The sequence below is a fragment of the Cuculus canorus genome, chromosome 18, assembly GCF_017976375.1.
Source record: "Cuculus canorus isolate bCucCan1 chromosome 18, bCucCan1.pri, whole genome shotgun sequence".
NCBI lineage: Eukaryota > Metazoa > Chordata > Aves > Cuculiformes > Cuculidae > Cuculus > Cuculus canorus.
In genome coordinates this window covers 8,969,631-8,994,168 of record NC_071418.1, presented here as the reverse complement: position 1 = coordinate 8,994,168, position 24,538 = coordinate 8,969,631, and the positions used below count along the sequence as shown (strand labels likewise).

Genomic DNA, 24,538 nt, shown 5'->3' with positions numbered 1-24,538 from the left:
TATTTCATGGCGGTCGGAAATATCACATATCTGAAATGTAGTTGGCATATATTAAAAATATCCTTGCTTTGCAGTTTTTATAAGGAACTTTATTAGGAAAGACAGTCTGGAAAATACAGCGTTTTCTTTTCACATTCTGACACGATATTTTTCCCATTATGGAACACAATAAATTTAGTTTTTATTAAAAATAAACAGATACAAAATCCTGAGACTGAAAAAAATGTACCCTACAGAAGACTAAACCCAAATACCTTAGGAAGAGTTAAACCTTTATGCAAAAAGATTTTTTTCTTAAGAGAATTTCCTGGGTAAGAAGTTCAGGGAGAGCTCCTTGGGGGCTGTTTAAAGTTTTCTTCACCAGTTATCTGGGGTTTCGCACCTTGAGAGAGACAGTATAGTTAGTGATTTCTGCTGCCAATCAGAGCTGTCAGTCCTGACCGCAGGAAGAAGAGCTTCTCTCAGTGCTGAGCTCAGTAGCTCGGCAGACGAGGATGCCTGCTTCGGCCAAGGAGGGAGTGAAGGGCTGTCCAGCACTCGCCCTGGAGCTCACCCAGTGCTCTAATTTCAGTTACCCATTATCATACAATCCTAGAATGGTTGGGGTTGGAAAGGACCTTAAAGCCCATCCAGTTCCACCCCTCTGCCATGGGCAGGGACACCTCCCACTGGCTCAGGCTGCCCAAGGGCCATCCAACCTGGCCTTGAACCTCTCCAGGGATGGGGCAGCCTCTGGGCAGCCTGGGCCAGGGCCTCCCCACTCTCATGGGGAAGAAATTCTTAGTAATGTCCAGTCTAAATCTGCCCCTCTCCAGTTTATATCCATTCCCCTGGTCCTGTCCCCACAAGACTTTATGAACAGCCCCTCTCCAGCTTTCCTGTAGGCCCTTCAGGTACTGGAAGGTCGCTATAAGATCTCCTCAGAGCCTTCTCATCTCCAGGCTGAACAACCCCAACTCTCTCAGCCTGTCTTCCTATGGGAGGTGCTCCAGCCCTCTGATCATCTTTGTAGCCTCCTCTGGACCCATTCCAACAGCTCCATATCTTCCCTTCTCCTTTCATAAATGCATCCCATCTCGGACTCGCTTTCCAGGCACAAGTAAAAAGTTCCATTTCCCAGGGCAGTGGTGACTGGATTCACATATAAACAATAGATATAATCACATGAGATGCAGCATTTGGTTCTGTTCTTGCTACATGGACCTATTTCCTTTGGAAAGAACCCTGAGGTCCTGAAAGCCCCTGTCTGTCCAGGTGTCTTCTTCTGGATTGCAAAGGGGCTGGAAGCGCTGCTTTCCCTTCTGCCAGGAAAATCTCTCATTCTTTCTGCTGGTTATTGTATCTGATCACTCCTCCAGTTGTGCTCAGAAATTTCGCATTATGGTCTGGCGATTCAGAGCATTGTGAATCCTTTATTTCCCTAATGGAGTTTCATAGTAAATAGCTTTGAACTCAGATCCTTGTCTCTACAATAAATGCTACAATGCTTCCACCTAACTGACGCTTCACAATTAACAGCGTTATCTTGTTAAACCTGAAGAGGTGCAGGAAGGCTCAGCTGTCATTTTTAAAGCATTTTATTGCTTAGAAAGTGTTTACAATAGGCTACAGAAGTGGTAAATGAAGCCCAGTGCTGCATTCAGATGCCTGATTAGCTCAGCCACATGAAAATGCCAATAATTCAGGGTCTGATTGTTTTGGATGCCATTTCTTAAGCAGTACCTGAGTTTTTTAGAGGGAAAGGAAGGAAAGGAAAAGGAGGAGAAGGGAGGAGAATGTATTTGGGGTGAAATGGAAAGCTGATCAGAATCAGAAGACAATGGTTCGTGCAAGTGTAATTGTCCTCAGTGAAGACACAATTTCACCCAGGAGTGAGGTTGTGAGAGTAAGTGACTATGTTGTAGTCCTCTGTGTTTTCAGGAGAGAGAAACCTCTGTCGTTTCCCTTCTGAAACAATCAGTGTGTCAAAGTTCTGTCTGCTGCCATTTGAAATGGTTGCATTTTACACATACGAGTCTCTGTCTCTGTGTAATCTTTTGTCTGTTGGCTTCTGTAGTGTGTAAGCAACACTAGTAGAGAAGAGAACAAACAGTTTGGATATTTTCTGTGATTTGATTTGTGAATTAGCTTTGGAAGCCCTTGCCATCCTTTGCTATCCTGCATGACTGCAGCCCTACACCGGGCTCAAACCCAGAGGTATCGGTGTAGGAACCACCGGCTTCCATACAAAGCACAAGCAAGGATGATCTCCTGGGGAAATATCTCACTTGCTAAGGCTTTCAGGAGAGAAGCTGCTGTGTAGCATTCAGTCATGCTCAATGAACTTATCAGCTGCAAATGTCAAGAAGAGGTCATCAAAAATTAAAACAGCCTCATTACTCACTACCTCGCCTGCAACTTTCAAAAATAGATCTAACAACTTATAAATGAGGTAATAAATGATGGGTAAAATAACCAATCAAATACTCTACGGACATCAAGTTGAACATGAGCTAGCAATGCGCCCTTGTGGTAGAGAAGGCCACCAGCATCCTGGACTGCATTTGGAGGAGTGTGGCCACAGGTCAAGGGAGGTGATCCTTTCTCTCTGCTCAGCACTGGTGAGAAACATCTGGAGTGCTGGGACCAGTGAAGGGCCCACCAGTATAGGAAAGACAGGGGCCAACTAGAGTAGGTCCAGAGGAGGGCCAAGGAGATGTTTAAGGAATGAAGCATCTGTCGTAATGGGAGAGGCTGAGAGCTGGGTCTTTTCAGCCTAAAGAAGAGAAGGCTCAGGGGGATCTCATCGGTGTACGTAGATGAAGAAGACAGAGCCAGGCTCTTTCCAGTAATACCCAGTGACAGGACAAGAGGCAATGAGCACAAATGTAGTACAGAAAAATCCACTTAAAAATTAGAAAAAGTATTGCAGAAGCATTTGGACACCACCCTCAGACTCATGCTGTGAATGTTGGGGTTACCCTTTGCAGGGAAAAAGAGTTGAATTTGATGATCCTCGGGGGTCCCTTCCGACTCAGGATGTTTTGTGATTCTGTAAGATTTTCAGCAGTTTCTGAGGAAGTAATGTGATACTAATTCGAGAAGCATTTTCTTAATGAACTTCTATAAAGTAGATGCCTTAATAGCTGGTTAACCATAAAATGTGAGTAAATATCTGTAGGTAAAGTGATGCAGTTCTACACTTAGCTTTTTTGTTGCTGATGGAAAAAGAACGTGCTTATTAAATTTGCAGGTGGTATGAAGCCTGGATGACCATAAATCTATTAGAGGATGAGGTTAGAATTTAAAGTGTTCTTGATAAATTGGAGAAATAGACTGAAAATAAATTGATTAAATGCAGAAAAATGCTACATATTGGACTGAAACAGGAATACTGAAAACCTTGTATATGTTAAAGAACAATTGAACAGATCGCAGATCTTCAGAAAAGCGATAAGAGATCATAAAGGATCACAAAGTTTATGTGAACAAGGAAAATATCATGCAAGTTTGTGCCAGCAGGAGTAGATGACAGAAATCCAGCCACTTCACTCTGTACTGGTAAGATCGCCGCTCAGAAACTCCAGAGCTGGGAGCGATTTAGGTCAGTTGGAGAGAGCAAAGGGTGATAGAATGAGAATAATCAAAAGCGAGGCGAGTTATATGGGGAAATGTAAAAGGAACAGCATTGTTTACCTTGAAGAATAAAGCTAAGGGAGCACATAGTCACAGCTTTGTCTTCAAGAGCTACTGCAAAAATAAAGGGGATTTTCTCCATGTCCCTGGTAGACAGGAAAGAAGCAATTCTTATAAAAAGCAGTAAGAAAGACCTGGTGAAACAGACTGGGGAGAAAGTGAAATATCAGTGAGAAGGTTTTAAGACTAGCAGGTTGGACGTCAGACTAGCCCATCCCGCATCGAGAGAGCGTGAGATGCAAGAAGATTTCTTGAAACCTCTTCTCATTCTGCTGTTTACTGCAGTTCCATGAGGGGTCATAAAGATCCAGACAAAGAGTTCATTCCCTATTGAAGGCATGTCTGGAAATTAAAGGTGATAGAAGTTTGTCAGCAGTCACTTATTTAATGGTTTTTATTACAGTGAGAAATGGCGAAAGTTGTTTTCTGACCCAAAGGCTGATTATTAACCACGACGGTAGCAGTCCTTCTGCCATTGACCATCCTCCTACTTTGCGGCACGGTGCATTTAATACTGAATGCATCAGGTCTTACCGGATTATCACTTCTCAGGGGAGGGAGATCTACAGTCCATGTGCAGCTGTTTAACTCTACCTCCTGCATTTATGAGGCCACTTCCTTGATCCTTCTCTGTACTCGCACATGATGTTGCTGTTGTGATTGTGGTCACAGTGGGAGAGTCTTTTTCAGGCAGTTGGGGTTAATGTCCTAAAATTTCCAGACTGGATGGAGATGGAGCAGTAGAGGAGGGGCTGCGAGGTTCCGGCAGTCCCCGGGAATGCACTACTGGTGCCGGTACAGCGGTTATGTTTTTTTTGTCTGGACGTGTTCCTTACCTTTGCAGATAACTCTAGATCGCAGGCTCAGCAGAAGGGGGGCAGTTACCCATTATGGTGTTCTTCTTGCATCTGGAATTTTAAATGAACTACATAAAGAATCTTCTGCTTCCTTAAGCAGTTTCTTCTCCTTTCTTTAATCATGCTGAGATTTCCTGTGAATACTGTGAGCTGTAATTATCATCTGCAGATCAGTGGGTATGCTAAGCTGTTTCTTAAAGGGATTTCTTTTTTTCTGTGAATTTCAGATGACCAAGAACAAAATTATAATCACCTGATACTAAACAGTGCCACCCAGACACCTACACATGGTAAGAGAAAACAAAGAGCAAAATTACACATGTTGTAACTTTCCTCTGCCAGCCAGTAACATTTACTGGTACCAAGGTATGTTTAATGTTAATAGAAAGGTTCGTATGGCAATGATGCATGAATGATGATTTCCATTAACATTAAACATTGGATCGTATTTTCAAACAGTGCTTACAATGAGATATGGCCCAGTCTTTTATAACTTTACCTATCAAATTTGTGTTTCCCTATGTCTGGTTGCTGCTTGCTCCCTTCCACATCAGCAAAGTGCTGTCAGATTTAACCAGCCAAAGCAATAAAAATGATTATTAAAGAAAAGTGCATCTTGTCAGCCAAGGCACTCAACTTACGGTGCTGTTTGTTCGTGTTTCTAAGGTAGATTAGAAGGACAGTGAACAGAGGCAAGGGCTCCAAAGCAGACATAATTTTGGCTTCAGAATATGTGGGCAGAGTTTGGGTTCGTAGCTGAATCCAAGCTGTCCAGCCCATGCTTGCGTAGGTCTGGTTGGAATAACCTACTGAAGCCCTGAATGACCTACTGAAGCTACTGAATTCACTGCACAATGACTCTCTAGTTTCTAGTATGTAGGAGAGGCAAAGACCGTGAAGAGATTCAGGATTGCCCTCTTTCATAAACAGTACTGCCTCTTTCTAAACCAGTTCCAGTGGTTGTTCTCACACCCTTCCAAATCCTCTTTATTTTATTGTGGAAACACGATATTTCTCTGATCCTAGGAACTTATTAAACCCAGAGCACCTTTCATGTCCCTGTACCTACCACACTGTGGACCAGCACTGACCTATGCCCATAACCTCAGAAGTGACACCTCAGGAGATGTTTGGGTGCATAGAACCTGTCTGGTCATCCTTCTAAAGGGTGAGAGCAGCCAGTCCAGAGTTCCTCCAAAGGTTCCCTGTGTTTGGTCTTCATAACCAAACAGTGTCCCAGATGTTAATGCTCCTTCTGACAGTGCTCTCGCTGAGCTCCAAAAGACCACAGTTTAGTCTTAACTCTGCACGTGGTTCAGCATATTTATTGGCACCTCTCTATCCAGTCCTCTTGACCTACTAAACTTGGGGGTGCTTCATGTCATCCTTTAATGATTTTCAAGAGTTCAGCTGCTATTTCAAGATACTCCTTGTTTTCCCCTTTGTTTCCACCATCTCATCCCAGCCTGGAGACGTGTCTTTGTTTCCTCCAAAGCCAGAAACCTTACCCCTCTGTGCCCAGTCCTGTTCCTCCAGCCCTTCTGCCTCCTCTGCCTTGGCTCCCTCCTCATTTTGATTTCCTTGGCCTGTGATTAGCAGTTGAGTGTGAGCAGCACGTCCCTCCCTGCGTCGTAGCAATCATAGACCACCCAGTCAAATCACCTGCAGTTTCCTGGCTCCATCCAAATCCAGACCAGTCACCACCACCCCAATCAGTGGTTGCCCCCGTTTCTGTGCAATCTGTCCAACCTCTGAATGAACCCTCAGATCCTCTCTGCTTTATTCCCTCTTCTGCTGCTACTTTGTCTTGGTCTTGTCCGTGTTTTTCCTTGCATCCTTTACCCTTTGAATGTGAGAGATTCCTCCAGCATTCGCGGCTGAAACATTCCTTCTGCTGGGGAACCAATAAGTGATGGGTAAGTCTTATCTTATATACACCGGTTCTCTCTACTTGCAGGTCTGAATCTCTATGTTTGTTACTCTTTTTTTTCTGGCATTTGTTTTTAATTCTGAAACTTCACCCCTGATAACTATTGTAGAATTAATTTATTGTGGCAATCGTGTGTTCTTGTGTAGAAATTTCCTTGCTGCTGTGCTGAAAAAAAAGGGTGGGATAACATTTGTCCTTGAAAAGGTCACCTCAAACCTTTGGTGTTTCTCCTTCCTAAGAGAGTGGGTCGGGCAGTTTAAGCCCTTTAAACCTGGCAGTCATGCGGGAGCATTTAATGAACTGGAATTGGCAGCCTCAAGCGCTCTTCAGACTCCTTATTCTGCTTTCTTTTTTATTTTCCTGAGAAGAAGAAAAGATCTGGTCTTACTACTTGTTCTTCAAATCTAGCGCATGCTGGGTTCCGAGATCGGCCCCAGCAGAGCCAGATGAGTCCTTTTTTATTGCCTGTGTCTCTGCCCAGAAGTTTTAATGTAGCTCCATCATCAAGTCCCTGTTGCATTCAGTAACTCAAAGTAACGACATGTGGAAAAACAGTTAAACTTCCCTCTGGACCTGACAGATCCTTTTCTTTTTTTATGTACTTGAGAGACAAAAATCAAAGCAGATGTGCTCATGATCTTGGATTACAAAGTTTCACTTTTTTCCTTCACTCATTTCTTCTGTTTACTTTATCTTAATAGTTTGGTTGTACAAAGCGACTTAAACGAACCGACTACAAATACGTGTACCATTCAAAGTTGTATTTTTTTTCCTACCTTATCTTTACGGTCACGGACACCATATTCATGATATTCATGTGTGCTGTTGCTGGTGTTGCTTGGTAAGTCTAAAAAGATATTTGGGCCTTTCAAACAAGGCATCAAAAGAGCTTGTAGTATTCATAATTACTGCTGAAATTCTGAGATAGCTCAGCAAAGCTGCAGGTATAATTTAATTCCCTTCCTGGGTAGGACACGATGTATATTTTCTGTGGGATTATGCAAATTTGTAGGTGGACGTGAGCTGACCTTCTGAGCATTGCGTTCATGAGATCTGGCTCTAGCACCCACCATGCAGTGACACCACCTGAAAGGAGCAGAAGAAGGTAAAGAAGCCAGCGTGAGGCTCAAGACATGCCCTGCGTTGTACGTGGCCCGGGTTCAAGTCACCCTTAACTGAAGTAAAAGAAGCAGAGAAAGGTTCTTGGGCTACCAACATAAAGCAAGCAGGGCAGCAGTGTCACCAAGCAAACAACACTTTAACCTGAACAGCCAGAAATCCCTCCCTGTGCCTGGAGGAGGTCCCCACAGCCTCCCCAAGGGCTGCCTCACCCAGCAATGGTGCATGAGACCTGGGACAGGTGAAGGGAAGCATGATTTGTTGCAAACTAGAGTATCTGCCAGGATGACAACTCAGCTGCTGTGGGTTGGTGATCTCTCTCCCACCTTCTACCATCAGAAGAACTTCACAGGTTTCTTCCTTCCTCCTCTAATTCCTATTACAATGAGTCTCCAAACTTGTACAGCCCTGGGACTGAGCAGTGGAGGCTTTCCACAGTCAGTGGTGGCAGACACGAGGCCCAGGGTTCTTCGGGAGACCTTCTCATGGAAGTGAGATGAAAACCAAGGTCCCTGTGCTCCCCTTCCCGTAGTCCTTTGCAAAAATAGAGCAAATGGCACCAACCCATTAGTTTCTCCAAAGGTCTTGGGAATCTTAACAGGACCATAGTGTGTTGGAATGATCCAGGTGTGCAGTGGGGAAACCATTCCACCAAACCACTCCCAAACAAGTGTTCTGGGAGTAACGCTATCAGCAACAGTGTCTTCGTTCAGATGAGAAAGGTTGTCAAACATCTGTTTCCATGGGCTCATGCTACCCAGTGACCTGTGTCCCACTCCTTGGAGGTGCCGTTGGGATAGGCCCTCTATGAATGCACGTCAACATCTCTCAGCACCTTGTGCAAGCACGCCCTTGTAGTACGGTGGAAGTTTCTACCTGCAAAGAAACAAATTAAGGGGGATAAGGACCACCTATGCTCATAAGGAGCCAGGAAAAAGTAGAAAAGCAGGTTTAACCTTAGCTCTTTGAGGGGTTTAGCTTCAACTTCAGGTTCCCAGGGTTAAAACCCCAAGGGCCTCTGTTTTAAGCTGCCTTGGAGGGTTGCCACTCTTGGCACACAACTTCTTAACACAAAAAGTGTCGCCCATCGCAGTGGGTTGTGTGGCCCTGAGATCACTGATGTGGTTGCACTGAGCTCTTCTAGTGCAGGGAAGAATAACTACTAATTAATGGTGGGATTGCATCTAATCTCTTCTGTCAGGCTGCTATCATTTAATTAACATAGTGCTGTTTGCAGCACAGTTGACACGGGGCGAGGAGCAAGTCTCCCTTTTATCCCTGCCTGGCTGGCACAGTGGCTTCGCAGAGGGGTTAAGCACAAGTCTGTCCTGGTTTGGGAAAATGTGATATGTTGGGGGAGGCAAATCCCAGTGGAGATCAAGAGAAATGACCACAAGCAAGTGAGTCTGTCGGCCCACGGTCTGCAGCACCAGGATCTATTTTCTGCTGTCGTTAAAGGCTTTGAATTAGCCAGCGTGACTGAGAATCCCTGTTGATTTTCTTCTGCTGTCGCTCTGTTCTTGCACCTAATTCACTTCTAGGACACTGAATTGTAGAGGAATCTCCAGTCCTTAGAAACATCAGCCTAAATTCTGCATTCTGTGATGGACGTCAGACCCAAATTCAACTGGAATCAGAAGTTGGTTGTGGGTTTCCTTAACTCTAGGCTTTAGTTTTACATCAGCAGCAGATTTGACCTGCAAATAAAGAGCTGTACAGTAGGTTTTGGAAATGCAGTGGGTTTGTATGTAAAAGATGAATGTGAGCGCTCAAATATTGGTTCTAAGCACAGCTAAGTTTTTCAGAAGAAATGCAGGTAAATCTTTTGAGAGATTATTTTACCTTGCTTAGCTATTCGATCTTTATGCAAAAGAAGCACGTAAAGCTATTTTCCTATAAAAATAATAAAATGTGGGAAAAAAAGAAGCTGAGGCACAAACCAAAACTGAGTCAGTGTAGCAGAAAAAAGATGTTGACTGAGCTCAGTTTCTGTAAAGTTTATTAGTTTATTTTTTATGGCTACTGAAGTTTAATCTCATATTTAGTGCATATTTAATTACACTAACCAAAGGAGTCTTGTATAAACATTTTTTACATCTATATAAATAACAAGCGCATTGCTGAACATTATGGTTAGGAGGAAGTTCATATAATTTTTATGTCAGTTCGTCACATTTGATAATCATCTAGAAAAAGACATGGTAAACCACCATAAGCAACAAATGGCTTCACTTCAAGTTTTTAATTTGGCCAAGTGTTTTTCCACAGATGATGTCTGGGCTTGCTGTGATGGAGGCAAATTCCCTTTTACAGCTGTACCCACGTGAACATTAAGCAAATTCTTATATACATACGCAGACATGCATGTGTCTTTTTTATATTCTCTCCTTGCCTTCCTTTCTCCTTTCTTTCCCTTTTCTCTCTTTTCTTTCCTTCCTTCTTTCTCTTTTCTGCATTTCAAAAATCCAGGACATCTCCCTTCCCACACAGTAATAGGGCTTTAGGGGATATATTGCAGAAATAATTCTTGCATCAATTTTCTAACATCAGACCAGAAGCTTCAATTTGGGACAATCCCAGAAGACATGAAAATGATTCCCTATACCGTCACATCTCCTCCAGCAATTTGTTAAGAATTTTGCGTCTATTGTGTTTAAGACACTGTTTACAAAATCGTAACAATTAAGGACTGTTTAAATTAGGTTTATCCCCAGTAGAAATATATGTGAGGAAATTAGAAGATAATCAGATCTCTGGAATACAAACTACAGAACAAATAGTAACATTATGTACACTGCTTTTTCGGCAAAGCAGCCGGGCTTTAATGAAAGTGGGGAAAGAGATGAACCGGGTAATGGCAGGAACAGACACCACAGTGCCAGCATTTTGATGCAGACGAGTTAGTGAGGGGGATTGTGCTGATGGTTTGGCTGCTTTGCCCACCGACTTTGCAAAGCAAAGTATGCAGATTCAGAGAATCATAGAATAGTTTGGGTTGGAAGGGACCTTAAAGATCATCCAGTTCCAACCCCCCTGCCATAGGCAGGGACACCTCCCACTGGCTCAGGCTGCCCAAGGCCCATCCAACCTGGCCTTGAACACCTCCAGGGATGGGGCAGCCACAGCTTCCCTGGGCAACCTGGGCCAGGGCCTCACCATTCTCATGGTGAAGAAATTCTTCCTAATGTCCAGTCTAAATCTGCCCCTCTCCAGTTTATCCCCATTCCCCCTCATCCTATCACCACAAGACCTTATGAACAGTCCCTCTCCAGCTTTCTTGCAGCCCCTTCAGGTACTGGAAGGTCACTATAAGGTCTCCTCAGAGCCTTCTCTTCTCCAGGCTGAACAACCCCAACTCTCTCAGCCTGTCCTCGTACGGGAGGTGCTTCAGCCCTCTGATCATCTTTGTAGCCTTCTCTGGACCTGTTCCAACAGCTCCATCTGCTTCTTATGCTGAGAATTCCAGAACTGGATGCAACGTTCCAGATGAGGTCTCACAAGACAGGAATAGAGGAGCAGAATCACTTCCCTCACCCTGCTGGCTACACTTCTTTTGATGTAGCCGAGGATATGGTTGGTTTCTGGGCTGTAGGTGCACATTGCCGGCTCATGTCGAGCTTCTCATCAACCAGCACCCCAAGCCCTTCTCTGCAGGGCTGCGCTCAATCACATCATCCCCCATCGTGTACTGAAAATGGGGATAAAATATTGTGTTGTGATACAGTTCCAGTTACTCAATTACAAAGCAGATTGGAGCAAAGTCGTTAGTGAATCAGGATCCCCATTTACCTCTGTTGACCTGAAAATCTGCTAACGATGTCCTACAGTGCAGAGCCAGCCTCGGTGCAGGGGAGGTACTGGTTTGTTGGGGCCATGGTTGGACTTGAGCAATGTGACCAGCCTCTGAGGACACATGTGCTGACCTTCCTTTAGTCAGTGATACAGAGGGCAGAGAACAGCCCTGGGGTTGAGAACAGGTCATAGAACCATAGAATAGTTTGGGTTGGAAGTTAACAGGCTGACAGTTTTCAATTGCACAGTCTCAAATCAATCAAGAATGAGTCCCAGTTCGACAAAGTTCTACACACTGGTTTCTCTGGTGCCAAAGCCATTTGTTGTTTTCTGCATTCCCATGAAAAGGCAGGGAGCTCAAGCAGAAGTGAATGTATCTTTCGCTGGGATTGCTAAGTGCAATTCTACCTTCTGTAGCTTTTCCTTTGGTTTTAATTGGCAACATTTTTCCTCTCACCGAGCATTGTAATATGAAACTACGCTTTGCTCAGTTAAGCACTTTGTGAAGGATCTTGATGTTAATAGCCCCTGGGTGATATGATTCAGGTATATCGTTATGCTCCATGTATATAATGTAGCATTTAAGGACATCATCTTGCAATGTGCTGGTGTACCTCATCCTCTTTGCATCGTACCCCTTCTGAATGCTGCTCAGTTCTCAGCCACGAGCCCTGAAAGACCTAATCCTAGCACCATCCTAAGATGCAGAGATTCTTTTATCACTGACTGAATTTAAAAGCCCACGTCTCCAGCTCATATAAATGAGGGCAGCTATTCACTGGAGAGCTGCTGATTTACACCACGGAGGATCTGACCTGGAAATGTATAAACCTCTTTGAGATTCTTTGTGAGAGACGCGAAAGACTATTAATAACAGTGTTTGTAACACACAAAAAAAAAAAAAAAAAAAAAAAGGAAAAAAAAGACGTGTGAAAATACAGATATTTCCCCCCACAAAAACTGAAGATATAGATGTTATACATTTTAATTTGAGTCTGTGAACATCAGTTCTTTGCCTGCTGTAACAGCGTGGCACTTCCAGGATGGCTCAGGCAGTCTTGGCACAGAAGGCTACCAAACGTCATGACCAGATTTTCTTGAGCTCCTTTGTAGGAGCTTGCGTCAGAACAGGAGAAGACATTGTGTCTGAGCCTTCAAATGGCTGAGCAGAAGGTAGTTCTGGGGAGCAGTGTGTGCTCTGACACAGGACTCAAGCTATGCTGGGCTGCAGCTGAGCAGCAGAAGGCTTGGTTGTATCAGCTTCTCTTAGGTGACATTGTTTGCTTTCTCTGGGTGAATGTTTTAAAAGGCATCTGTTGAAATGTCTTGCAGAATTCACACAACATATGTGCAGACTCATATGCAAATATGGAGCACAACCCTTTTGCCACTTCAGCTTTGTTTAAAACTTTGCCATAAATCCCCTTTTTTTTGTCTTGGGTATCATCTGCTCCTGTCCTTGTACATGAAAGTTTCTGAATCTCATGTAAACACGCTTTGAAACAGAGTCTTCCAAGAATGTGGGCAGAGCAAGACACTTCAAGGCTTCAGGTCTCATCTCCATAAGTCTCCAGCTTTAGAAATCCTGAAACTGCTTCTGAGCGCTGTGCTTGCAGAAGGTTTGTGAAGCACTGACGGTGAAATGAGTCTCTTCCTCAACTTAAAGTGACTTTCTTTCCTTCCTAGATTACAAAGCAGTTGAGTGAATCCATATGTCCAACCAGAGGGCAGCTGCAATTGCAGAGCCCCGTGCAGAGTAGGCACTGCAGACCCTTAACACCCCTGGGGGTGACTTACCAACCGCAGGCTGTGTGTCGTTTTCAGGATACAGGATGCAGCAGGAAACTTGTTCCATCAGTGCAGGCAGTGCTCCTCGTTCCTCAGGAGCAAAGCTCTCTGCCAGTCTGCTCCAGTGCAGCACCTTCTCAAGGTTTTATGCAAGAAGCTGGTCTCAATGGAGCAGGGGAGCCTTTCTGAGCCTGGCCGTGAGTCCACTCATCCCAGTGGCCCAACATTTCTGGCTCATGAAGCAGAACAAATGAACAGTTCTTATATAGTAGGTGTCCAAGAAGAGAGATTAGACCTGTAAAGGAAGTCTTTCTCAACAGACATATCTTCTCCCTTCTTCAGTTTATTGTGTCACATTATGAAGCTTGGTGAGGTTTTGGCCACACTGTGGCCATGCTATCAGCCCTGCCAGCAACCCAGAACTCTGCACAGAGCACTGCAAGACCACCGGTGCTCAGTTGGTGAGGAAATGCTGCAGACTCGAGCCCTCTTCTGTTGAATTAATCAGAGAGACACCAGCAGAATTTTAAGTTATTGCATTGGCTGTAAAAAGGTGTGGTTTCTTCAAGGCTGTAGGAAAGAAAATGTAGAAATCAAGAGGAATGACACTGCTGGATGATCATAGAACCATAGAATGGTTTGGGTTGGAAGGAACCTTAAAGATCATCCAGTTCCAAACCCACTGCCACTGGATCCAGTTGCTCCAAGCCCCATCCAACCTGGCCTTGAATATCTTCAGGGATGGGGCAGCCACCACTGCTCTGGGCAACCTCGGCCAGTGTCTCACCACTCTCATCATGAAGAATTTCTTCCTAATGTCTCAGCCTTCCCCATCCAATTTAAAGCTGTTCTTCCTCATAGTATCTCTACATGTCCTTGTAAAAGTTCCCTCTCCAGCTTTCCTGGAGCCCCCTTCAGGTACCAGAAGGCCACTATGAGGTCTCCCCAGAGCCTTCTCTTCTCCAGGCTGAACAACCCCAACTCTCTCAGCCTGCTCTCGTGGCAGAGGTGCTCCAACCCTCTGATCAGCTTCATGGCCTCCTCTGAACCCATCTCTGTTGTATGTGCTACGCCCTGGGTGGGCTTCATTTCTTCCATCTTCCTCTGCAAATAATACTGCAAATTGTGCCCGTGATGTATCAGAGTGGCATAAAATGGAACATGGCTGCGGGAGAGGAAAATGTGGACTAATACTGACTTTCAAAGCTAATTCCAGTAACCGTGGGATTTTGTCCATTTTCCGCTGGTCATCTCCCATTGCCCAGAAAGCAGAGGTGGGCCGCAGTGAGTGGGAGTGCTGGGAAACAGGACAATGTACAATCTCACCTGCTTTGCAGGGAACGGGGAGGCCTTTTTATTTACATCCCATCAATTCATTATGTCCTGCATCTTCCAAACACCAAAAACACACAGGACAGAGACCAGGGAAACAACTATTAAGAAAATTCTGCTCAACTCGTCCCAGAATATAAATGTCAAAAGATATTCCTCCTGACTAGAGTTTCTCAGTTCTCTGATCTTGCCCTCAAATTACATTATGCAAATGACATCTGAAATTATCTTTGGTCATTTCAGTTTATCCCTTATTTTGCTGAATGATAGGTAGTGGATTACAAGGTGACTTCTCATTTGCCAAAATCATTACAGTCTATTCCTGACTGACTGGATGGAAAAAGCAGTAAGAATACGTACTGACTCTGCACAAGCCCTTCAGATAAATGCGTGGCACTTAATTTCACACACCTCATGCAAGCAGTCAATTAATACTCCTGCTTTGGCACTGAACACGAATTCCATACATCCGACTGGGCTTATTTCAGCATGTCCAAACCTCCATGCAAAATGGAGATTCGATACAGGTTCTGGCTGAGAAATTTGCAAAGAGATGTCACCCCCGGGTCTTTGCCACACAAGTACAAATAGGAGTGGGGACATAGTTTCAATGCTGATATAGTCTCTGTTTACTGGATAATATCTAATCAATTGTTTCCAGTGCCCTGATGAATATGATGCACTTCCTAATCCTGCAGTCAGTCTATTAGACGTGGATAGACATCAGCAAGAAAATAATGTTCTCAAAGAGATGACACATTAGCTATATGCTCACTTGGGGCTATGTTCTTTTTGCCAGACAATAACCCTATTCCAGAATGTAAAGCCATACATAAGCAATAGGCAAGAAGAATTTATTAACCAAGATGATTATTGCATAGCTAAGGGGGAATTTTCTCCATTGCAAAATTCTGTAAGAAACTGCCTCATAATTTCTCAGAACTGGGAACAAAACGATGCTCTGGCAGAGAGTTGGGCTGTTCCTTTTCTGTGGGGTGGCTGACACTGCCTGTCAGGTTTTGAGCCCAGAGGACAGCGTGTAAGTGCTTGCTGAAACCTGCCAAGCCCCTGTGACAGTGCAGTTTTCTTCCTTCCCTCTCACCTTGCAATTAGGGATTGCACACAATGGGATATCCCATGCTGATGCCAGTCTGGCGTTCAAGGAGAGGAAGAGCTGTTCCTCCACTCATGGTCATAACCTGGACATAGCTAGGAAAGCGTGCGCTGATGTGATTTGTACTGCAGGAACCTTCATTGTAAAGAAACTCATGGAGTTTGTTGACATGGAAGCTGTAATTCAAGTTCCTGAACATCAGATCACTGATAGGTCCCACATCACTCCTTTCAGCCCTTTGTGGGTTTCTTAGATAACCCAGGATACCCCAAATGGCTCTGGTGTCTCTGAATTGAGCACTGGGCATGTAACTATCCCAAGAGCTGAAGATGAGTGTTCTGGTCACGGTGACTTTGAGAAATCACAAGTGGGTTTGTGACGGAAAACAAGACCATCTCAACTTGTCTTTGTCTGAGAAGCATGTGTGCAGGGTGAAGAGTAGGTGACAGGAGGTTTAAAATATCTAGAAGTCGCAGTGAGAGAAAAGCTGTGGAGGCAGCTCTGCATCCCCATGTGCAGACATGTGTGGGAACTGACGAGTTCATTTCTAGGCAACACAGAACACCAAGGATACAGTGAATTGTGAGCAATCAGAGAGGAGGAAGATGTGCTGCTTTCTCACTCCACGCTGGAGAAAGGCAGCAGTGGTGGAGATGGCCTGACTCCTGCGAATTTTTTTTTTCAGGAAACAGTTTAATTTGTGACTCTAGAAAAATGTTTTCTGAAATATCTCACCTCTACTTGGGTAGATTTTGGTTAACATTTTTGTAGGAGAGAAGGGAAGTTAGCAAATATCTGGATACTGCACAAAGCCAACACATTTGTCAAGGTGAAACTCCCCTGCCACTCAGGGTGGTCCTTAAGGTCCCTTCCAACCCATTCTATAATTCTAGTAGAATTATAGAATGGGTTGGAAGGGACCATAAAGATCATCTGGTTCCTGCACCCCTGCCATGGGCAGGGATACCTCCCACTGGATCAAGGGGCTCATCCAAGCTGGTCTTGAACACCCCCAGGGATGGGGCAGCCACCACTGCTCTGGGCACCCTGGGCCAGGGCCTCCCCACCCTCACAGCAAAACATTTCTTCCTAACATCTCATCTTATTCTCCCCTCTTTCAGCTGAAAACCATTCCTCCTCATCCTATCACTGCACTCCCTGATCAAGAGCCCCTCCCCAACTTTCCTGTAGGCCCCTTTAAGCACTGGAAGGCTGCTATAAAGTTTCTTTTGGGCACAAGCTGTGCTTTAATCTCAACCAGTTCATGGTTAGTAGGAGGTAGGAGAGTCTTGAGGCACATGAGTGCATATCGAGCACATGTTGCACTGCTCTTCATGGGCATACTTTAGAGGAGTGCACAACAGGAATGGGTGAACCCAAGACTTGGGCATTCCGCTACTCCTCAGCTGTATCAGAGAGCTTAGCTCTCCTATTTAATTTTCAAACCATACTTGGCCTGGATACCTCCTTGGCCTTTTGACCCAGCTAATACAATCCCATCACTGCCTCAAGCTCCTACAGAACCCACTGTAGTGTGTTCTAGTGTTGCTTCTAATAATTGAAGCTTCTGCTATATTTAATATCCTTAGATCTGTCTATTTTAATATCTGAATGCCTAGAAGGTATATACACAATTCCACAGGTCCCCTTCCCTTGGCTGAGCTGCTGAAAGACCATTTTCAATCCAGATTGTATCAAAGGACTGTGGTTTCAATAACAGACAAACTCTGTGGATTGTCTGGACTTGACTTTAAACTTCCAGGCTCAGTGCTAATATTTCATTGACTGTACCCCCATCGTTAGCATCCTGACAGCGGGTGTTTTGATACTGGCTGGGGACTCCCTCAGTGACCAAGAACATGAAAATAAGTAGAGGAGCATCCTCCACCCCTCAGGGATGGCAGCTCCTTTCCTGCTTCAGGAACCTCTCCAAACCTTGCCTTGTCTTCACTCTGCACCCAAATCGCACTACTCAGTTCTGCTTCACATTTCCTTGTGTTCAGGGCAAGTGTGGTTGTCTCTAGAGCCCACCAGAACCCCTGGAGGCATGGAATAGGTTTTCTCAGGAGCTTCCAGCTTCAGAGCATTGATCAGAAATCTGGTACCATGTGAAAGCAATTCGATTATCAGCCCCACAAACTCATTCCAATGGCTCTGAGGGTGGAGAAAGCACGACTTGCTGGGGTCAAGGTAGGTGATGCTGCTTGAACTCCTGCAGGATGCCCTGGGGTCAGTCCACAGGACCATGACACAGCCCGTCACGGTAAGTGGGGTGACTTACAGTTCACCAGACCCTCAGTCCTACTGGGAGAAGAGTGGGTTGATTCATGTGTTTCTGAGGCAGCAGCAGTTTGCTTCTCTTCCTAATCGCTGTGGACAAGAAAACAATACCACGGGATCCATTTTTCACCGGTCTGCTGGTGCCAGTTTGAATTATGTCCAACAGCCTGTCACTGCGGCCGGCTGGCTCAGATACAGCTCTCATTCTTGCCAGAGTTTGTGGGAATGACTTGCCTCTCTCAACTTGGTTTGGTGCACACTGTGGACGTGCCTTTCTCTATTGTTTCTTTTTTTACAGACAAGCCACGAATGAACAACATCCTTACTTCTGCCACCGAACCCTACGATCTGTCCTTCTCCCGGTCGTTCCAGAACCTCTCTCACCTCCCACCATCCTATGAGTCTGCCGTCAAGACAAACCCAAGTAAATATTCTTCTCTGAAGAGACTAAGTAGGTGTCAGCTCATTTCATTTCCTTTGTATCTCATCGGCTTGCAAGCCGCAGTGAGCACAATGCTAAGGCAATAATCTTCCCTCTGTCACTGTACTGCCCAAGTTGGCATCTTCAGTAATGATTCTTTTGGCTGTCACTTCCCATCAAGGAAGAGTGCAGAGGAAGAGTCACTTTATTACTGTGAGAGCACAAGTGGTTATTTGCTTGCTGACCTCCTTGCTGTGCTGTCTCCCACTACTCTTCCTCATATCTGCTCCTGATAGAGTCATCTGAGAATCATTTTTCTTCCTGCTGGAGTCGAGATGAGCCAAGCTGGCTGCCACAGATCAGCTGAGCTCACCTCGGCGTACCCAGGGCAGATATCTCACCGTCTGTGGGGGTAGTTGGAGCCACATGACAAACTCAGGCCAACAGAAAGCTGCTGAAATGGTTGGGAGCATCTATTTCAGTAGGAGCCCATCTGCCTGCCTTGAGCAGTGCTGTGATCTGCCATGTTCCGTGATGTATGTGTCTGGATTGGGTCCTGATCTGTGCTTTACACTGATCCGTGGTGCATCTCTGATATTACAGCATGTGTCTCTGCCCTGTTCACACCAGTTATTATCTGTTCTTTCTTGCTGTTCAATGTATTGTTCTCTTGACTTTCCCGTAACGCTCCAGCCTTTACTGACAGCAAACTCTTCAGATTTGATGAGATTATGTAATCACTGATATTTGTGCAGGTAAATGCTCTCTCCGGACTCAGACACCAGGTTTGTAGTATGTTTCCATGAACATTTTCTGGACGCAGCTATGAGGTCTCACTGCCTATCTTAGAAAAAGAACTTAGGTGTTTATATTTGCAATAGCTTCATTGGAGGTAGGTGAGGATGAGGAGCAGCTCCTGCTCCCATAATCCGTATAGAATCAACATTCCCACTTCAGCCAGCTCAGTGAGACACACCAAATGAAGTGGCAGGGAAGCCTTTGAACTGTCTGTAGCAAATCTCTGTGTGGAAGATTTTCCAGCAGAGAAAATGGAATGGAAATTTAGCACATAAAATCTCAGCCAGCTTCTTGGCGCTTCCATGTGGGACCTGCGTACATGCTTAGCATTAAGGCAAGGATATTCGATGTGCTTAAAAGCAAGCGTGTGCTTAACTGCGCTGGAGAACAGAGCTGAGGTATTTTGTGACTGGAGCCTGTCGTCTTCCCTGTTTGCTGTGCCACACACACAACTCTGCTTCTGCCACGAGTTTTGTTCCCTGGTAACATTTGGATCGATCTCTCCCAACCAGAAGTATTTTTCCCTTGCTGCATTCCACTGATGAGATGTCCATGTTCTTGAGTGGCTTTGATAATTGTATCTGATATTGGAAAACCCTTGAACTCACGGTGTTGTACTTCACTGCTTTAAAATGTCCCTATTTTGAGGTGATGATTTGCTTTCATTTTTCAGCTGAAACGAAAATTTCTCAGCACAAAACACAGCCCCCCCCCAAAAAATGCTATTTCATTTGTAATTGCTTTACAGGGCCTGGGATTACCTGGAATACACATTGTGGTTCCTATTCAGAGTCTGGGAGATGTCTGTCCTGGCCTCATTGAGAACAGATTAAGGAATTGTTCTCCAGGAACAGTAGCAATGGTTGCTCCTTTCATGATGCAGGGAACGGTCAAGACTTCTTCCAGCCTGTTGGTTCATTTCTTGCTTTACAATATTGTGCATAGATGCTCAGTGAAATCTGCTTAAGCTCTTGTGTTAAAGTTATCGATGTTTCTCACCAAAATATTGCAAACACACAAAGGAATACTAACCGAAACTCCCACCCTTTCCACAACCACGGTATGCCAGATGCGAACACCATCCTGTTCCTACTCCTACCACAGTGCATATCTGATTCACACTGAGGATAAATTCACTCACGCCAAGCAATGCCATCCATGCATTGAGCCAAACCTTAATAAGTGGGGCTTAGCAGTCTGACCCATTGGGTGCAGAAAGTTTTGCTCAGCAGCTGAAGAAAGGACAAGCTCTTACCTGCCCAGTGTGCCCCTCAGTAGGTGACAGCAGACGGGAATAATGATGGAACTCTAGCATTCATTTCCTAGATACTTGCCTTACGAAAAATAGGATTCTGTTAAGGTCCCAAGCTTAAATGTCCTAAAGAATGTGCTAAGCATAGTCAGTCCTCCTCTCCTGAGGTTTTCCTGACCCTCTGCACAGTTAGTGTCCCTGTCTGCATTCAGATACCTGGTGGTCAACCTGCGTCTAAGGACAAGAGAGTTAATCTTTGACCATTTGCTTCAGTGGGGTTCATTCACCCCCTTAACTTTTCAGCAACAACAGCCCCAGAAGGGAATCCCTGCACACTGCAATAGAAATGCCCATTATTTACCCATCAGTGGCAGATCCAGATAGAGTTCAGTCATTTTTGCAAGACACAAACCCATCCTCTTCCAAAGCACTTGACAAATGCCAAGCCAACCGCCTCGTTATCTGTTTGAGTAACTAAATGAGCAGCTTCAGCTCTAGAAGTGCTAAGCAATCCTTGCTCCCTCTGGGCTTGCCCGTGCTCAGCACCTCTCGAATCACTTTGTTAGAGCTGGGATGTTCCTTTCTAGAGCCAAAGGAAAATAGGCACCCAGCTCCTAGACCTTCCCTGGCAAAATGCCAGCGATATCATTTTCTTGTGACATAGGAAGGAGCTAAAAGCAACATAAAATCTGGAAAAGAGTAATATCTAAATTCTGGGCTTTGCAAATGAATTATTGAGGTTTTATTTTCCATATTTAAAATTACTTGTTTCTAATGAATTCCATGCCATGGTTAAAAAAAAGAATGTTGTGAAGAGCTCATTAACAAACATAATATTTCTGTTTGAGTAAAACAAAAGGCAACAGTTAGTTCTTTAATCTGCATTTCAGCTATTTGTCTGGGTTTCTCCAGGGCTGCCAGACAGCTAAAGGTCACTTATTTTCCCCACAGTTAGCAGAGATGAATAGTGAAAGACAGTATCTGCCCAGGATCATCTAAATTGAATAATCAAGGCACAGCCAGGAAGAAAGAATATTTAGCATCTTGTTGCCAGAGATGAGGAGACAGAGCTCAGGAAAGGGTATGGTCAGATCCACCTTGCCCTGCTTTAGCCACCCAGCAATCAGGCTTCTTGTCTCTTTGATTGATGCAGACACCTCTGCAATCAGTGAAGAAGGACAGTCATCTCCATGTTATGAGAAACCCTCTGAAGGTCCCAGTCTCTCATTGACGCTGGAGTTGTTCTGGCGAGTTAGCTAGCTCTTGGCTGGGTAACAAGCCTAATTTTTGATGCTTAGAGCCTAAAGAACCACATCCCGCTTTAGGAGACTCACCTGAGTGATTCATGCAACAAGGAAGCGGTGAGCTATACTTACTGCCTGCACTTGTACGTCCGTGGCGCCCAGCTTGGGGAGGGGAGATCCTCACTGTGGGCTTTGCAGGGTAGGCACTCGCCTCTCTTGTAATTTGATTGAGAAAGCATCACCATGGCTCCTTCTCCTTCCAGAACAAGGGCTTGAAGATGTCCAGGTCTTTTATGGAGCGTCAGGTAACAGGTTACCGGCTGCATAGAAGCCAAGCAGAATGAGGTCCCAAGCAAGCAGTGAGCTTTCTTCTTCCATGGCTGCTTACCTCCCCAGGAAACCCAGCTAGGGTTGCTGCTTGTGGAGCCAGGTAGGAAGATCTCTGAAGGGCAGGATATCATCGCCGTGAGAAGCCCTATGCCAGCTTGGCCCTGGCATTACGCTCAGACTGGCGTCTGGGAAGAGTGGGTGAGTGTGGCAACACGTGGCTGAGCAAGAGCAGCAGTATTAATTCTGTCCTGCCCAGAGCTCCAGGGGATTGCTGTTTGCAGAAAGGTCAGTCAGGAAGGAAGCTAATATTTTCAGGCATATTAAACCATTTGATGTGGGCTAAAGAATCGTCACAAATGACTAGGCAGCTTGAAAATGTTAAAGACAATTAAAACAGGAGACACAAGCCCAAAGAGCAAATACATTAGAACCGCAAACCTTTAAGAAAAGCAAAGACACTACTGTGGTGGCCTCACATACATACGCATATGCAGATATTTTAACCATGTTAACATACAACCATGGGAAGAAAAAATACTCTTGGCTTTTCCGCACTCTCTTCCCAGGATGCCACAAATGTACCTTCTTTACTTAATTTCAGTGTCAGAAGTGCCGTGCTCAGCCTCTCTGTGGTGGCATCTTAGACCTGTTGAGGTGAGGTGTGTGAGTCAGAACACTCATTTGGGGCTCTCCCTCCAAATGAGAGGGTGAAAAATGCTGCCAGAGGACAAATCATCTTATCCTAAAGCCAGAACAGATGAAGGAAGTGCTGAAGTTTGGTGAGATCAGCCCTGGTCAGAAACTGACAAAGGTGGAAAAAAGAGGGGAAAACAAACATAAAAACAATGGAGAAAAATGCAGAAAATGCAGTCTCCAGGGATTCCACTTCCGCATGTTTGAAAAAGATTAGAAGTCCCAGAAGTATGAGACTGGTATAAAAAAGAGAGAGAGTTTTCTGCTAATCAATAGACCAGTGATTTCTTCTGTCCACTCTTCAACTGTGGCCTTTTGGAATCCACTTAGGACACAGTTTTCATTTTTAAGCGCATCCATGAGGGAGAAACCTATTTGATTGCAGTTTTATTTTGGCTAAAATGACAAATGTCACTTTTCATATAAGCATCAATGGGAAGATGAGGGGCAGAGGCATTAGAGCCCCACTGTCCTAGTGAACTTGCTGGTGCAACGAATCGGACTGGATGGTTTCAGGTCCTGGAGACACTTTGCTTTTAGCAAACTATGCGACCGGAAAGCACCTGGTGGCTCCAGTCTCAAAAGCTTGGAGCTGTATTTGTTTTATTGCTTTCCTTGAGTGCAGAAATAATGTGGTTATAGAGCTGTGCTGAGCTTCTCCTTCAGCATGAAGGCCCACGTGTGTTATAGAACACTCGGCTTCTTGTCGAGCTACGTTCTCCATGAGTAGTTCAGCAACACTCATGAATTGACACCACCTTCAGAGGAAACAGCCCGTTAAATGTCTGTCTGGTGCCTGCTTAAACCAGCTCGTTGTTCACGCGACACTGCAGTTCCAGCTTTGATTCCTTTGACATGGAGATGTGAAGTTTGTCTACACCTGAAAATGTTCCTAGAAGAGCTGGGCCAACATTACGTGTCTCTCAGCATCACGGAAGCAGAAACTTGCATAAGGTTAGAAATACCTTTGAAATGAAATCCATTCCCTGGATGGTTTAGCCACGGCCAGCAAAAGGCCATGCAGACTTCTACACTGTTTACAGGGAAGGAAGAGGGAAGGAAAGGATATTTTTAATGATCCTAATTGACAAAACTTTTTAAAGGGTAGAGCGTGCTGCATTTTTTATCTTAATTAGCAAGGGACAACTTCAAACCTCTTCTAATCAGCTGATTCTGCTGCCTCGCTAACAAATTCAGACCCCTGTAAACCTCCCATAAGCTGGTTTAGCTCCTGCTGGCAATTACCAGAGCCAGGTGTGAGCATCCAAGCACATCTCCATTTGAGATGTTCTCTGCTTTAATTACATCTATTTAGAGTCACTTGGGCAAATCCAGTGGAACTTCTCTCATCCAGGCCAAGTGCCTGAGTGCTAATTGCTTAGCTCCTGCTCTGCACCCAGCCTCAAGCATCATTATCAAGCCTGTGCATGCTGAGCACGTGTATGTTTATCTATGGCCACATTATAGAATAAAAATGTCTAAAATTACTGTGGCCATATGGAATTTCCCCAGTCCTTCTCAGGCTTCCTAGAAGGTGATTTTAGACACAAGAGTTTGAGTCCAAAGGAGCTGCTGTCTGAAATTTTCAATTAAGATTGAAAGAAGTTTCTGATTGCAAAATAAGACTCATTTCTACAATATATATAGTTGGGAAATTCCATCAGCAGCAAGCATGCCAGTACAGGAGAGCTCTGGGTGATCCTTACGCCTTGATGGTATCTGGGCTGTAAAGAAGAGGCAGCAAAGATAGTGCCAACAGGCCATACACATAGGCACACAAGTTCTCCGCTTGTCCTTCTGGATGCTGAGATAAGGGATCAACCATCCTCCTCACAGATCCTCTGGGTTTTGTGGATTGTTTCTAGAACCATGAGGAACAGGGTCCAAGAGTGTTTAGGAGAGCACTGAATGTG

At 44.8% G+C, this 24,538-nt stretch overlaps 1 protein-coding gene across 4 annotated transcripts in view; it reads left to right on the top strand.

The window, feature by feature from the left end:
- The window catches only part of SHISA6 (shisa family member 6), a 243,301-nt gene that overhangs the window by 210,542 nt on the left and 8,221 nt on the right, over nt 1-24,538 (top strand). Inside the window, exons 4-5 of one of the 4 annotated variants that reach the window (XM_054083586.1) lie at nt 4,760-4,822; nt 18,186-18,311. In XM_054083586.1, the coding sequence (XP_053939561.1) occupies nt 4,760-4,822; nt 18,186-18,311 (189 nt within the window). Of the gene's footprint in view, nt 1-4,759; nt 4,823-18,185; nt 18,339-24,538 lie in introns of all 4 variants that reach the window. The other 3 variants (XM_009559329.2, XM_054083588.1, XM_054083587.1) reach the window with 3 other exon arrangements.